At 43.5% G+C, this 16020-nt stretch overlaps 1 protein-coding gene and 1 long non-coding RNA gene across 12 annotated transcripts in view; one reads left to right on the top strand and one right to left on the bottom strand.

Annotated features, from left to right (window-relative positions):
* Positions 1 to 2236, bottom strand: part of AUH (AU RNA binding methylglutaconyl-CoA hydratase) — a 350235-nt gene extending 347999 nt beyond the window's left edge. For 2 of the 9 annotated variants that reach the window (XM_078436081.2, XM_078436079.2), the window contains exon 1: positions 1930 to 2236. In XM_078436081.2, coding sequence (XP_078292207.2) covers positions 1930 to 2191 — 262 coding nt within the window. In that variant the 5' untranslated portion in view covers positions 2192 to 2236. Of the gene's footprint in view, positions 1 to 1669; positions 1859 to 1929 lie in introns of those variants that run through there. The other 7 variants (XM_078436077.2, XM_078436078.2, XM_078436084.2 and 4 more) reach the window with 6 other exon arrangements.
* A 105-nt stretch (positions 2237 to 2341) lies between these two features.
* The window catches only part of LOC132663717 (uncharacterized), a 45365-nt gene continuing 31686 nt past the window's right edge, over positions 2342 to 16020 (top strand). For 2 of the 3 annotated variants that reach the window (XR_013551523.1, XR_009603236.3), the window contains exons 1-2: positions 2342 to 2543; positions 5215 to 5279. This is a non-coding gene — a long non-coding RNA (uncharacterized LOC132663717). Of the gene's footprint in view, positions 2544 to 5214; positions 5280 to 7239; positions 7398 to 16020 lie in introns of all 3 variants that reach the window. The other variant, XR_013551524.2, reaches the window with a different exon arrangement.

Here is a 16020-nt window from a genome sequence, read left to right on the forward strand (position 1 = left end):
CAGTCATGAGACCTTTCGGTCATGAGACCTATATGGAAGGGGGGGTATAGGCTGGGAGTATGATTGCCAGCATACATCTTGGGGCAGTTGAGATAAAGGAAGTAGACTTACAGGATCCTCGAGGTTGGGATAATGTTAAGCTAAGGTTCTCTTTTGCCCCTAGCAAAGGGTAGAGGGAGGTCACTCTGCTGGTTTCAAGGACTTGTCAAAGGGAATTTCATTTTTCATTTGCCTTAGTTTCCCACATCACCATGGCAAGCACTTAAACCCCTTTCCTTCGTTCCTGGGTAGCTGGGAGTGTCCAAGGAATATCACACAGATCCCACCCGGGGTGGGGACAGGGGGGTGCTACCTTGGGCTTTGCCCCTCCGCCTGCCTCATGCTCCCCCATCACACAGACGATACAGAACTGGATGCACCTTACTGGCAGAACGGACAACCTCTGTACCTAATGCACTGCAGGTACACCTAACATAACTGAAATGCCAGTAAGACCAAGCTTACCCAAAAACGCTCTAATCGTCCCAGCCCCGATCTACTTTCCAGCCGAATTTCTCAATATTCTGCCTGTCCTTACACTACGGCCCCACGTGCCCTACGTTATTTCCCCCCAAAAAAGCACAACACGTTCCATTCCACGTGTTTGAACGTGCTCTGGTCGCTGGAGTAAGAAACAACAAATGAAATAACTCATCATACTCCACCATGAGCATCCACTGTGAGCTAGACACTTAGTGGGCAATCTGTATTAGCATCCTAATCTAATCTTCGCAGCCACCATACAACGTTGGTATTACTTTTCCTATTATGAGCACATGAAAGTTGAGGCACAGAGAGAGTTTGCCTAAGAACCCGCACTACTCCCAAATTCTATTGCCTAGTAAGGAATGTCTGGGAACCCAGTTCATCTGGAAAATCCTAACTCGATGCTCAGAATCCCCCTGTCAAGTCCTCCAATCCCCAAACGTTACTGATCACAAGCCTCTTGGGGGTATTCCAGCCCTTCAGCTCTCCCCAAATTCAAAGTCAGCAAAGCCTTTGGGTCAGCAGTATCTCCCTCACTCTGCTGGAAGACGCTAACAGCAATCATGACTTAACTCCCTTTGCACGTCTGCTTAACAGATGATAGGTGCTCGATAACTACACGTCGAAATAAATGACTGGTCCTCTGGCAAGCCGCTATTCCACCTTTCGCGACCCAAGTGGGCAAGAGAAAGGAACCGAGCTCAGGCAGACAGTTCCGTCCTTCCCAGCCCTTCCCGGCCCCCTCCTGCCCTCTCCTCCCCCCCCCCCCCCCCCCCGCGGTACTGTATGGCCAATGCATCTGTCCCCTCCGCCGCAGGTAGCTCAAGGGCAAGACCAGTTACCACCCACAACTGGGTCCCCAGGGCTTAGCGCGGTACCCGGAACACAAAAACGTGCCCAAAAATTGTTTAAGGGAATCGCAATCCAGTCCCCCAAACTAACTTTCTCAAACAAACTAGGGGAGAAACTGCTGCGGCTGAACAGCTTTACACGTGAGATTCTTCAGAATGAAGTGCATTCTCACTGCAGCTCCTGGAACTCTCCCCGCCACCCCCCCCCCCCCGCCCGCCACCACCTCCACCACCGATATCTGAGTTGACAGATTACACAGCCAGCACAAAACCTGGAAGCAAATATCACACACCCGGTTTATTGACCTTGGCTCGTCTAGAGATGAGGGCGCAAGCTGCATTTCTGTCTTCGGCGCTGAGTGGGGCCACTTTTACAGGTAAGCTGCTCCGTAGCACACCTTTAGGCACCGAAAGCACTACCTGGGTGCAAAGCTGGGGTGGGGGAGGGGAGGGGTCTCGACCGCGGCCGCGCAACAGACGCTGACGTCAGCCCGGACGCTTGACCTTGCGACCCCTTCCCAGGACCCGCGGCCGCCAGCGCCGCGCCCCTCACCTCGGTTCTCCTCCTCCAGGTACCGCACCCGCAGCTCGTCCTCCGTCTTCACCTCAGAGCTGTAGCCCCTCCGCGGGGCTGAGCCCCCCGCCACGGGCGCCCAGCCCCGGGCCCACATCGCAGGGCCGACCCGCGGGCCCGTCAAGGAGCCGGGCAGCCTCCACCCGGGGCCGAGCCGCGCACAGCAAGCGGCCACCAAGCGAGCGCGGCCGGCCTGCAAGGCGCCCAAGGCCCCAGGCGCCGCTGCCGCCGCCGCCGCCATCTTGTATGTTTACGGCGTGGGCCCGCGGCTGCCGCCCCGCCCCCGCCGCGCGCTCGCCGCCGCGCGCACGCCGGGCACGCCCACGTCCCGCCCCCCGGAGCCTCTCTCCGGTGCCCGTCCGCGCCCTAGGCCCCGCCCCCTCACCGCCTCGCCCCGCCCAGACCGGATGACGGAGCGTTCCGGGAGCCTCTGGCCCGGGCCTCCCCAGCCTGGCGCGCGCGGTCAAGGCTCATCCAGCAAAGGCAGGAAGAAGTAGTTTTCCCAGGCTGTGGAACGGTTTAGGAGGCCGTGTTCCATAAGAACTCCACGCTCTCCCCGGCATACGCCCTGGGGTCCCAGCTTAGCTGCAAAGGTGAGCTGAAATGTTTGAGCTCCCGTTTGGCTGGCTGGGGAGCAGCTCTGCGCCGGACTCCCGTTTACCCGTGTATGTAAGAGACACAGGTCATCCGTTAAACGTGCCCGTGAACATCCTCAGGGCATGCTGCGCGGAGTTCAGGAAGGGGGTGGGAACAGCAGGTGGACTCGCCTGCCCGGAGTCCAGAGTCCTGGTAAGGCACCGTGGTCTTGACAAAATGGGCTCAAGCCAAACCATCTGCTGAGGCGGGACTGAGAGCATATGGCTCTCCCCTCGGCCTCAAACGCAGAATGTCAATCCCTTGTGTAGGTGTTCATCAGAGGAGTTTGACATGTTCTCCTGCGTGGTTTCTCTCCGATCTCAGCCAAGACAAGGTGGGCTTAGGAGGACTGTTTGAAAAGTATGCTGCTATGAGCATACTCCCACTGCCACGCACGTTTCTGCCGTAGGTCGACCACACGTTTGGATCCTGAGCAAAACCTTCTTTCATGTTATACCTTCAGCTCTGCCCAAAGTGGAAAGAAAAAGCCAGCTGGGTCCCATGAGTGCATGTGCTGTGCGGCTGCTGTTGAGGGCACCTTTTATGATACCTTCTGTAAAGTGCCACTTCTGAAATTTCTCTTGAAGCAGAGGACAAGGAAAAACTTTGCCTCTTCTTATATCTTTCCCCTTTCCTTTCCTTGTTTTTGGTTTTTTTTTTTTCAGGAATACCTTGATCAATTTATTTAAGTGATTTTTCATGTATGTGTAAAAGTTATGTATGATTTTTAAATGTATATGTGACAGTCCTTTTGGTAAGCATAAAAAATCCTAAATGATAAAAAGTTCATCTTTCCCCTCTTCTGATACTCATGTTCACTTTGGTGCTGAGAAACTCAGGAATTTTATTTATAGCTCAGCTGTTGGAATTACTGTACAATCTAAATTATTGTACACTTTTATTAGAAGCTAATTACTTTGATATCTTTATGTTGGCTCATCAACAGATTATAAATTCAAATACAGGTGTTCCAGAACACCTGACATAATGCTATTTAAAATAATATAATCTTGGGCGCCTGGGTGGCTCAGTCGGTTGAGCGTCTGACTCTTGATATCAGCTCAGATGGTGAATTCTCCTGCTGAGATCGAGTCCTGCGTCAGGCTCTGCACTGACCACTTGGAGCCTGCTTGGAATTCTCTCTCTCCCTGTCTCTCTGCCCCTCCCCTGCTCTTGCTCTCTCTCAAAATAAATAAATAAATAAACTTTAAAGTAATACAACCTCATACAAACTTCCAGTTGTAAAACAGATAAGTCACAGAAAGTGCAGGGCAGGGATAATAGTCAATAATACTGTAGTAACATTGTATAGCAACAGATGGTAACTGCACTTACTGTGGTGATCTTTTGTGATTCATATAATTGCCAAATAACTATGTTTTACACCTGAAACTAACATCACATTTTTTAAAAGACAGATAAAAAAAATTTTAATTGAGTGCTATGATGCTAAATAAAATATTATTAAAGAAAGAAGCAAGTAGGGGCACCTGGATGGCTCAGTCGGTTAAGTGTCCAACCTGGGCTCAGGTCATGATCTCACAGTTTGTGGGTTCGAACCCCGTGTCAGGCTCTGTGCTGACAGCTCAGAGCCTGGAGCCTGCTTCAGTTTCTGTCTCCCTCTCTCTGCCCCTCTCCCACTCACGCGTGTTCTCTCTCTCTGTCTCAAAAATAAACAAACATTAAAAAATTGCTTAAAAAGAAGCAAGTAGATGAGTACGACTGTTTGGTTGCTTTAAAGAGCTATGTAATCTCTCTTTTGCCCCAATAATTGAATCTAATTACAGTGATCGTCTAGAAGATTTTATTGTAGAACCAGGAATGTTACACACTGAAATTACCACACTGCACAGCGTAGGGAATAATAGTCGCTGGTCCTGGAGGAGGGTTGTGTGGTGACACATGGTAGCTATACTGTGGTGAGCAGGGCATAAGGTATAGAACGCAACGTAGAGACTCCAGCTCCTTCCTGAACGGTTGTGACTCTGGTTCTTACTGAAAGCAGTCGTAAGCATGTCCCAGTCTGTGAGGATTGGTTCTTCAAAGCTGATGCAAATAACAGATATCACCATGACCGTTACAACATGTCAAGTCAGACGCACTCGGCTTTGGATCCGATCTCAATAATTGCTTCACAAGTTACTTAAAGACTCTGTGCTTCCATTTCTCCATTTGTAATGCAGCTAGTATGATATCTGTTTCCACTCACGAGTTCTTTAACTCCAATTTCTTCATCTGTAAAATGGGAGGGATTGTGCCCATGTTTTATAGGCTTGATGAAATAAGCATACAAAATCTTTGGCATGAGGAAATAAGAAGAGAATAGATACTATTAACTACCACTTATCAGCTTCCTTCTTAGTCCACTTCAGACATTTAGATACGTTATTTTACTTAATGTCCAGACAACTTTGAAGTTGGTATTATTACCCCCATTTTGCAGATGAGGGCACTGAGATCAAGTTACTTAATCAAACTCTGCTGCTAGTATGTCGCGAAGCCGGAATTTGAACCTCGATGTATCTGACTCCGATCCCCATGTTCTTAATCACCGTTTGCACAGTCTCTCCCTAAATGCTAAGGCGGCCAATGAAATTTAATTCCCTTTTGTTCCTTTCTCTTTTTCAGTAAAAGATGTGCACCAGGAGCAGAGTAGGAGCCAGGCACAAGAAGCATCACTTTGGGAGAGGAAGGTAGGGCCGGAGTTTTGGGTATCCGGTTACTATTACTTCCCATCTGTCCATAAGATTGGCCCCCTGGCCTCCAGCAAGCTCGCGGCTGACAGTCGTTTTGATTTGCCACATCCTTGACATTTTTCTAAGGCTTACTTCTATGTAATATGAAATGGGTATTACACTTGCCAACATGTTACCAACCACAGGTGGAGAGACAAACTAGTCTAGCAAAAGCTATGTGAGGAACAAAGTAGAACTCTGGACTTTGGAAAACGAGACTATATTTTAAAACTATCTTGGGGCGCCTGGGTGGCTCAGTCGGTTGAGCGTCCGACTTCGGCTCAGGTCACGATCTCATGGTTGGTGGGTTCGAGCCCCGTGTCGGGCTCTGTGCTGACAGCTCAGAGCCTGGAGCCCGCTTCGGATTCTGTGTCTCCTTCTGTCTTTGCCCCTCCCCCACTCGTGCTCTCTCGAAAGTGAACAAACATTAAAAAAAAGTTTTTTTAAAAGAAACTATGTATACCCTGTTAAATCTTAATGACCTACCTACACAGTAACACACAGGTACACTTGTAATCTACATGTTCTATGATATAAAACTATGCGAAGATGATAGAAAGAATATGTATAGGATTGTGTTCGAGATCACATGGTTGTGTAATTTTAATGTAAAGCTCTTTAAGTATTAAAGAGGCATTTTAAGTATTTATAACTTTAAGGCACAAAAAATGGTCACGGTACATTCAAAGAGGGGTGGAAAATTTTACGCATGCTTTAGTACCAAAATAAAAATCACAACAGCCCCTCTGAATTTCTTTGGGCCTCTTTTTAATGCTTTTAGATAGTCTTGTTTTTCAAGGGTTCTCTAAGTCTCCAGAGTGGATTTCCTCCAGAAGCTCTCCCTTTCCCACCTACCCTGAATACTCACCTCCAAGAGGGAGGGATTGAATGGCAAACCCAGTAAACCCCATGCCCCAAGTCTTGGAAGGTTCCAGTAAGCCTCACCCGAGGACATTGTCCCCACAGAAACAGTATGGTAGGGGACACCCTCTGAGAAGGCCTCTTGACCAGACACTGCACTCCACACCCTACCAAGATTTTGCAGGTTCAACTTATAAGTACCAACAATGACCACATGTGCCTATGAGCTCCCTCCACCTACGAGGCAAAAGACAGGGAAACTGAGGCTTTAAATTGCTGAGAGTTACATAGCTATACATTACAGAGTGAAGCCTCAAATAATCGACTCTAGAATCCGAATTATTCATTGTTACCTTGTATCATCTGCTTTTCTCAAGTGATCCTCAGGGCTCTGCCCTACCCTTCCCACCCCCCACTGCCAGCTGTGGGGAACTTGACCAAACTCCTCTGTTATCCTCCTCTCTGGAAAGCTTACCCTCTGCATTAGATCCTCTGTGGTCATAATTTCCCAGATACTGCCTCTTCCTCCTGCCAATCCCTTAGTGGCCATTTTTGTGTGACTCATACACACAAACATACGTGCACATGTACACTAGGCTCTGAAGACACAGGCCACCATGTAGGCTGGGAGGGATGGGGACATTGGGGGATGATCAAGTATACGTGGCTTCTTTGGGGGTGATGGAGATGTTCTAAAATTGAATAGCGATGGTTGCATAACTATAAGAATATCCTAAAAACCATTCAATTGTACATTCTATTTGTTTAATTTACGTATGTATTTTGAGAGAGAGAGAGAGAGAGAGAGCAGGCGAGGGGCATAGAGAGAGGGAGGGAGAGAATCCCAAGCAGGCTTGGAGCCATCAGCGCAGAGCCTGACGTGGGGCTTGAACCCACAAACCGTGAGATTGTGGCCTTACCCGAAGCCAAGAGTCAGAGATTTAACTGACTGAGCCACTCACGTGCCCCTGGATTGTACATTTTAAATGGATGAATTGTATGGTATGAGAATTATGTCTTAATAAAAAGAGGATATGGATTATGGCTTCTTCAATAGACGGCTGATTCTGTATCTGAGACAGAGAAAACACAAGGCAAGCCCAGAATATCTTATTGTGCGAGAATACAGTGAGATGCTCAAAGAATGGCAGAGGTGAGAAAGGACACAGACTGAAAGCGATCCTTCTGGCCAAGTCTGGGACAAGTGGAGCTTCGGTATGAATAATGCCAGCAATGGATACTAACATTTATATTTTTTTTTCTTAAGTCAGTGGACAATTGAGTAAATGGTGGAGGCCAGTTTCTCCCTGCTGGAGTGGGAGAACACAGATAAGCCAGTGGGGCAGGCGGGGGGGGGGGGGGGGGGGGGGGGAAGGAGGGTGGGGGGGGAAGGGGGGGCTGCTGCTAGGATCACTCATGTGATAAAGGAATGGCATTGGAAACATCAGTGTAAACTCACATTTAGCTTAGTATAGATGCAGATGATTACAATAGAAATATTGAGATAAGTGCGTATACATTGGTTAGTATGTACACATATATGTCCTTGCTCTCAGCTAAGATGACCCCGAAGCAATGGCAGCTCAGTAGCAATGAGCACACTTAGTGCCCAGATCTTGGTTTCTAATACCATTCTTCAGTAAAAGTGCTCCTTGGAGAAATGGCTGGTTTTAGGATGGGCCATTATAGAACATTTACAAGATGAGCTTGAAGGATGTTGTAGAGCCAGAAAGTAAGAAAGTGCTAAACAAAACAAAACAAAAACCCACAATCATGGGAACATGTCAAAGAGACTCAGAAACCAAGTGAAAGACGTCCCCAGTGGCCAGATGCGGAACAAGTTGAAACAAAATAAATAAATAAAGGAGTGTAGGATTATAAACCAAAGCGGAAAATAAGTATTCATAAATCCCATTGATATAAATAAATGCTTCAATAAACAAATGGGAAAGAAGAGACAGATCTCCAACGCAGAATTCCAAATAACTTACATAGATACTCTGCCCCCCGGGGAGGAGGAGCGTAACCACTATTTAAACGTGGGCTGCACACTTCCTCTCCATTCTGCTGTTAAACCCATCCAGTGAATTTTTTAAACTTCAGAGCTGTAGATTGCTGAGATTTCTTAATCAATCACTTATTCTGAGCACATTTCCATTTAAAATTTTGAGCATATTTATAATAGCTGCTTGTCTGCTAATTCATTTAATTTATTTTTTAATTTACATCCAAGTTAGCCTATGGTGCAACAATGATTTCAGGAGTAAATTCCTTAATGCTCCTTACCCATTTAGCCCATCCACACAACCCCCCACAACCCCTCCAGTAACCCTCTGTTTGTTCTCCACATTTAAGACTCTCTTATGTTTCGTCCCCATCTTTGTTTTTATATTACTTGTCTGCTAATTCAGACATCTGGATCATCTTGAGGTCTGTCTCCATAGTTTACATTTTCGCTTGTGCAGAAGCTCTGGAAAGTATGGTTTGCAGGCTCCTGAAGTTCCTCAAGATGCTTTCTGGGGGACTGCAAAGTCAACACCATTTTCATAATAATACTGAGATGTTATCTGTCTCAATGTGTTGACATTGGCATTGATGGTGCAAAAGCAGTTGTCCATAAAACCACTGGCACGTTAGCATGAATCAAGGCAGTAGCACTAAACTGTACTATTGGATAGTTACTTAAGAATTTCTTTGATAGGGGCACCTGAGTCACTCAGTTGGTTGATTGTCTGACTTCAGCTCAGGTCATGATCTCGCAGCTTATGAGTTCGAGCCCCACATCAGGCTCTGTGCTGACAGCACAGAGCCCACTTCAGATCCTCTGTCCCCCTCTTTGCACCCCTCTCCCAAAAACTAAATACATATTTAAAAAAAGAATTTCTTTGATAAAGCCAGATAAACTATTAGTTTCTTTAAATCTCAACCTTTGGGGGGCGCCTGGGTGGCTCAGTCGGTTGAGCGGCCGACTTCAGCTCAGGTCATGATCTCACGGTCCGTGGGTTCAAGCCCCGCGTCGGGCTCTGTGCTGACAGCTCAGAGCCTGGAGCCTGTTTCGGATTCTGTGTCTCCCTCTCTCTGACCCTCCCCCATTCATGCTCTGTCTTTCTCTGTCTCAAAAATAAATAAACGTTAAAAAAAAAAATTTTTTTTTAAATAAATAAATCTCAACCTTTGAGTACACATCTTTTTAATATTCCTTGTCACAAGATGTGACTCATGCATGAGTCACTTTTGCTGCACAATGAAGCAGATAGAAAAAGTATGTGGTTGATTCAGCAGAACTAGCTGACTCTTTCATGAAACATCATTTCTAAATGAAAGAACAATAGGTTGTGGCATCCGGGTGGCTCAGTCGGTTAAGCATCTGACTCCTGATTTCTGCTCATGTCATGATCCCACAGCTTGTGGGTTTGAGCCCCCCATCAGGCTCTGCTCTGTCAGTGCAGAGCATACTTGGGATTCTCTCTCTCCCTCTCTCTCTGCCCCTTCTCAACGGGGCTCTCTCTCAAAATAAATAAATAAACATTAAAAAGAGAAAAGAGCAATAGGCAGTCCCACTGTTCTCTCAAAATTTAGCATTTGATAGATACTTTCTAAAAAAAAAAAAGAGTCATGTGAGTGTATAACTTCAAAGAAAGTGACAATATTTTTTGCCCACAATAAAATTTGAAATTTCAAATGAAAATTGGAATTTTGAAAAACTTGTATCCACTATCATGAGCATAAGAGTTTCCTGATATGTAAAGATTTGCCTGATGAGATCAGTAATGATATTAGTGAGTTATTTTTTTTTAATATTGAACAATGAAGTGTGCCAATATTTGAAAGACCTACATAACTCAATGAGTCAGTATTTTATAAATGGCCAAAGCTAATGTTGTAAACTGTGCATGAATAAAAGATCCCCATTAAAAGTGCGGTATAAAATAATGGATTTTAATAGAGTAGAATGTGAAATATTGCAGACTGTGATACAGCTTCAAATTCCACACTGCAACAAACATTTAAGAAACTAGCACTTGTCAAATTTTAGCATAGTATAAAAGAATATCCACAATTATCTGGAAAGGCTATTAAAATATTTCTATCTTTCCAACCATGGGAGCCACATTATCTTCATAACCTAAACAAAACCAAAATATTGCAATAGGGTGAATATAGAAACAAATTTAGGAGTCTTGCTCACCTTCCATTAAGATAGACATCAAAGAAATTTGAAAAAATGTAAGCAACACCCCTCTTTTCATTCATTGTTTCTGTTTTGGAAAATAATAGTTACTTTCCACGAATGTGGGTTATTGATGTTAACATACATGAGATTTGTTCTTGGTTTTTTTTGAATTAATAAATACTTTTAGATTTTGTCACTTTTAATTTCTAATGTAAATATCAATAGATACAGTATGCAAAACAAAATCCTGTTACGATCCTCAGTAATTTTTGAATGTAAAGGGGCCCTCCGTTCAAAAAGTTTGAGAGATACTGCTTTCAATATGGGCCATGTTTTACTGTTTATTCATGTGTGTAATAATTTTGGGTTATATTCTGGACATTATGTGACAGACTATAGACTCTGGATTCTGTCGTTCACCTGAATAGTATGATTATTTTGTTTTAGCAGGTGGTTAACTTATCTGAACATGAACTCTGCCTCTCTCACAGTGGGCAGTGCTGAGATCTTTCGTTGGTTCTTTTAGCCTTAGCTGTGTTGCTTGGAATCATCCATGCTCATGCATCAAGGGCCAGCCAGAGATTTGGGCAGCATTTACACGCATAATTTGGGGCACCTGCTCCGTAGCTCCATCCTTCCTGAGACTTCTCCCTTTATTTTCCAGCTTTTGTGGTTGCCCCAAAGTCTCTCCTCCGATATCTCAACCAGTACATCTGCAGGTGTCTTAGTTTTAGCCTCCATGAATATGCACACCGAGGCTCGTCCTCACGCAAAAAGCTGTAAAAGCGGGAAGCTCATGAGAACTGTACCTTTCTTCTAACTGTCAATTCCCCTCCAGTTCCTTCCTGCACTCGCCTCTGCAGTGCCTCCACATGGTTGTTCTGTAAATTTTGCCCCGTGTGAGTTACTCTGCCAATACCAGGACAGAACTCCAAACGAAGGCAGAAATGACTCAGTTGTACTTCTGAGGGGGAAAAAAAAAAAATGTTTCCTGTATTTGATATCACAATACCTAGGATCTTTTAGCAAGTTACTTAGAAAATAGAGTCAGCAGGGAAGGGAGACTTCTCTCATTCCTCTTGTACATTTTTTTTTACCATTTACATTTTTTAAACCATATTCAGTGATTCTTTGATCATTTTAAAACAATAAAAAAAGAAAAGGAAGAGAAGTTGAAAATATATTGCAGACAGGCACCAGGGTGGCTTAGTCAGTTGAGCATCTGACTCTTGATTTTGGCTCAGGTCATGACGTCACAGTTCGTAGGTTTGAGCCCCACGTCGGGCTCCGTGCTGACAGTGTGGAGCCTGCTTAGGATTCTCTCTCCTTCTCTCTCTGCCCCTCCCCTGCTCTCTCTCTCTCTCCCTCTCTCAAAATAAATAAGTAAACTTTAAAATATGTATATTGCAGAAACTAAGGTCACTTTTTCAGTAACAGCATGGCAAGAGCATGCCCTCTGGATTCAAACTATCTAAGTTTCACCAGCAGCGATCCCTCTTGTTAGCAGTGCAGGCTTGAGCAATGGACCTTCATCTGTAAGACGGGGAAAATAGTATTATTCCCTCTCTACAGTTGTTTGAGGATTAAGGAGATTACATATATAAAGCGCCGAGTGCTTTATGTTACAAACATTCTGTAAGTATTAGCTGTGATTATTATTACTTTTAAGACACAGTTTCTTTAGCATTGAGCTATGATCTCTAAGGCAGTATACATTGAGGTAGGATAAAAAATATTAGGACTTCTGCTTATATCTTACCCCTTTCCATAACTTTTACTTGTGCGTGTTTATGTGCACACACATGGAATTATATGCTTAAAATTTTTTGCCCTCTTCCTGATGGCATGTGTGATTAAAAAAAAAAAAAAATTAGAGACTATTGGCTCAGAGATTTAATCAAAACCCAGAAGCATATTTATACTCTCCAAGAAGCATTTTCATTCTCAAAATGAAGCTTCTTTCATTGGAGACCACAAAATATCTTTAAATCATTAACTAATTATTTTAAGTTTGCCCACCTGTCCTGGGGGATGGGAATATGCCCACTTTGGACTGTGGTCCAAAAAGCCAGTGTGCTACATTTATCTGCAACCCCAGCAGTCAATGAAAGTTCCTTTGTCAAATCCCCAAATCGAGAACAGCGTGTTGCCTGGGATACTTAGTTTATATTAAGCAACCAAATTTATAAATAATTCAGGAAATGAGACAGACTTTGTTTGAATAAGCAACATTCCTATAGACGTGCCCAATAGCAAAACTATGTATGTCATCTCATCTAAAGTCACCTGACAATTATGTATCTCCAAATTAGAAAGCCCAGTTAAGTTAAATGGGGGCTTGGGAGACATGGAAGGAAGACCTGACTTTTAATCCCCATTCATCAACAACAGCGCAAGCCTCTGTATTTCCCCACACATTTGTCACATGTTATGTCTGCGATTGGCTGCCACTCAGGAGGTGGATGCAGGGCACGCACCACGCTGGAGACTTTGTCTTTTTTCTACAAACAGGTCATGGTAGTAGTTAGGAGAAAGGAGAGACAATGTCAAAGTTTCGCTGGGGGGTAATCATCACATTGAAAGAGAAAGAGGAGAAAGTCCCCCAATATCCTGCTTATCACACCGATTGCTTTTTAAACAACCGAGATGTCTCCTTCAAGTACTAGATGCATTGGGGTGTAGAGCCCAAGGGCCAGACAGCCCAGTCTGGAATCCTTGTGATTGATGACAGTGTATCATAACCCAGCAAATGTCCTGGAATCTTCTGGCCTTTAGAGCCCAAAGTCATTTTCAGCCCCAAAGAGAAAGGCAATTGTATCTCCTATTAAATATGAGAGTAAGAACATGTATTTTTAACAGACACATCCCTGTAATGCTGCTGGTGCATGGGTCAGTTGGGGAAAATGTAACCCAGAGACACATACCGAGTTTCATTATTTGGGGTCGAACACTCTTCTTTTTCAAGTCTGTAGGCCAGGATTGATTTCTAAATTATGTCGAAGAATGTCTCTGGCTCTTCGGGACCAACACCTGATTACTGCTAGATTGTAAGATCCAGGAGCATTGTCCCTTGTACCTCATACAGGCCATAGTATCCCGGGGTCCTCTGTAGTGCCCGAGACAAATTAGATGCTTGAAAATATTTGTTCTTCTTGTTGAACAAATGAAAATAAGGTCTGTGGCTTCCCATGAAGTCAGAACTAGGCTGAACCCCATGCCCCCCAAATTACTTAATTTTAGTAGTATTTCAAGACCCAACATTTTGCTTTAAACTTTTTTTAATTTTTTTTTAATTTATTTTTGAGAGAGAAAGAGAGAGCACAAGTGGGAGAGAGGCAGAGAGAGAGGGAGACACAGAATCGGAAGCAGGCTCCAGGCTGCGAGCTGTCAGCACAGAGCCTGACGCGGGGCTCGAACCGGTGAACCGCGAGATCGTGACTTGAGCCGGAGTCGGACGCTAAACCGACTGAGCCACCCAGGCACACCCCCCACACAACAATAGGCTTTTAAGCTAGAATTGTAGAGGATATAGTGTTGATCTGTTACTGTTGTAATAATTCTCACAGTATCAATAATTACATTATTGTTTCTTTAATTATAGCATTTTTTAAACATTTCATTCTTCAGTGGGGTCCATGAATAAAATGACAATATTTAAAGATATTTTTAGATGTCTGAGCTATCTACACGTTCTAAGCTGTTTTTTAGTTAAAAGATTATTTCGACTTTTTACCTTAAATATCACAGATTGCGGTACCTATAAGTGTGTGTGACAGACTTAAAGGCTATGATCAGTGTATTCTTCTGCAAGCAATGTGGTATTCATTTAATAATGTGAACTTTCAGAATAAGATTGAGTTGCCCAGGAAGTTCTGCTAGAATTCTGTTGCTAAAAATGTAACAACTAATCATCTCGACATTGTGTGTGCAATCAGAACACAGGGCTCCCGTACCCAGGTACAGAGCTCCAAGAGCTTGGAACACCACTTGTATCATTGATACTATGAATGGTTTTCCGCTCTCAAGTATTGTGTGAGTTTGCAGAACTGATGGGTAATTCACACCTTATGCCGGTGGTTCTCAGCCCCTAGCAAAACAATACAATTACCTAGGAAGCTTAACTAATAATGATGATAATAATACACATGTCTATGCAGTCATCTCTTCCCAAACAGAGGACTGGATATCCTAATTTTGTCCCTTGGGAGGTCTGTTTGTCATCTCTTTGGTATCATTTTACATTGGGAAGTCTCTTTGGTATCCGGTACCATTTTGTATTGAGGTTCTTTTTTCCCCCCACTTCTAGAAACCCTATTTCTGCTGTGTAGTTTATGAAGCCACCTGAAAATGATAAGTCTGAATAGCTCTGATTAGTCCTTGGTATTTAATCAGAATGGAGAAGAGTGGAACCCTCCATTTGGGTATATTGAGTCAATGATGGTCCAGAGGGAAGGAAGTTATGTTCAGTAAGGATATTGACAAATGCCCAGGACCTTTGGTTTCTTTTGTAGAGTATGTATGATCGTTGCCACCAAGTTAAAAAGGTTTCATATCTAAGAACAAACATCAGTTCTTGAACAGTTTTGCCTCAATCATTATACACAAACCCAAGTATCTTCTGTTTAACTGGAAAAGCAAACAATAATTGAAACACTCATGTTGATAACATTTTAACACCATGTAATTAATCACTTTCTCTTTTTTTGAGCTGCCAGTTTTGTTTTCACTGTAGACCTAGATCAGGGAAGGGCAATATCAAAAGAGTCATCAAACATTTAATCACATCAAGATATGAACATATGTCAGAGTTTTCTAAAGATAAGAAATTATTAAAACCAGAAAAGCAAGGTTTAAACTAAGCATACTGGTAAGGAAATATAGCTGTTTAGAAATGAGGAACTTTTGTTTAAAATGATTCAAGATGGGGCTCCTGCTGGCTCAGTCGGTTAAGTATCCCACTCTTGATTTTAGCTCAGGTCCTGAGCGTACGGTCCATGGGTTCAAGCCCCGCGTCAGGCTCTGCTCTGACAGTGTGGAGCCTGCTTGGGATTCTCTCTCTCCCTCTCTCTCTGCTCCTCCCCCACTTGTGCTCTCTCTGTCTCAAAATAAATAAATAAACGTAAAATAATAATAATAATAATAATAATAATCATAGAAATAAAATAAAATAATTCAAGAAATCAGTGCTACAAACAGAACAGCCTCCTGAAACTCTGCTCTTCAGTAGATAAGAGTTAACTGTGGGGTTGTGTCTTCCACTGGAGACAAAGGACTCTTTTGTTGTTTCCTGTTTTCTTTAGAGCACACTGTATATTCAAAGATCAAAGTAATATTTATCTGAACTGTTTGTTCTCTTTATCATTCATAAGCTTTTTCAGTCAAACACATTTTAATGTGCATGTTTATTTATTTAAATACACACAAATGTACATATGTGTAGTTAGATAACAATTTAAAGTCTTAATTTCAGCCTTTTAAAACAAATTAACAGTAACAAATGTAGGGTAACAGGCAGTATATATCCCACCTACATTTACCGTCTTAATTGGAACTTCACCAAAAGCAAGTATGTATTAATAGGGTGATCGATCATTTTTGTAATCTGTATGCATTTTAATCACCAAAGATTTCAGATGACAATGTTATTTATTAACTTAATATTAG

The sequence above is a fragment of the Panthera onca genome, chromosome D4 (assembly GCF_046562875.1).
Source record: "Panthera onca isolate mPanOnc1 chromosome D4, mPanOnc1 haplotype 2, whole genome shotgun sequence".
Classification (NCBI taxonomy): Eukaryota; Metazoa; Chordata; class Mammalia; order Carnivora; family Felidae; genus Panthera; species Panthera onca.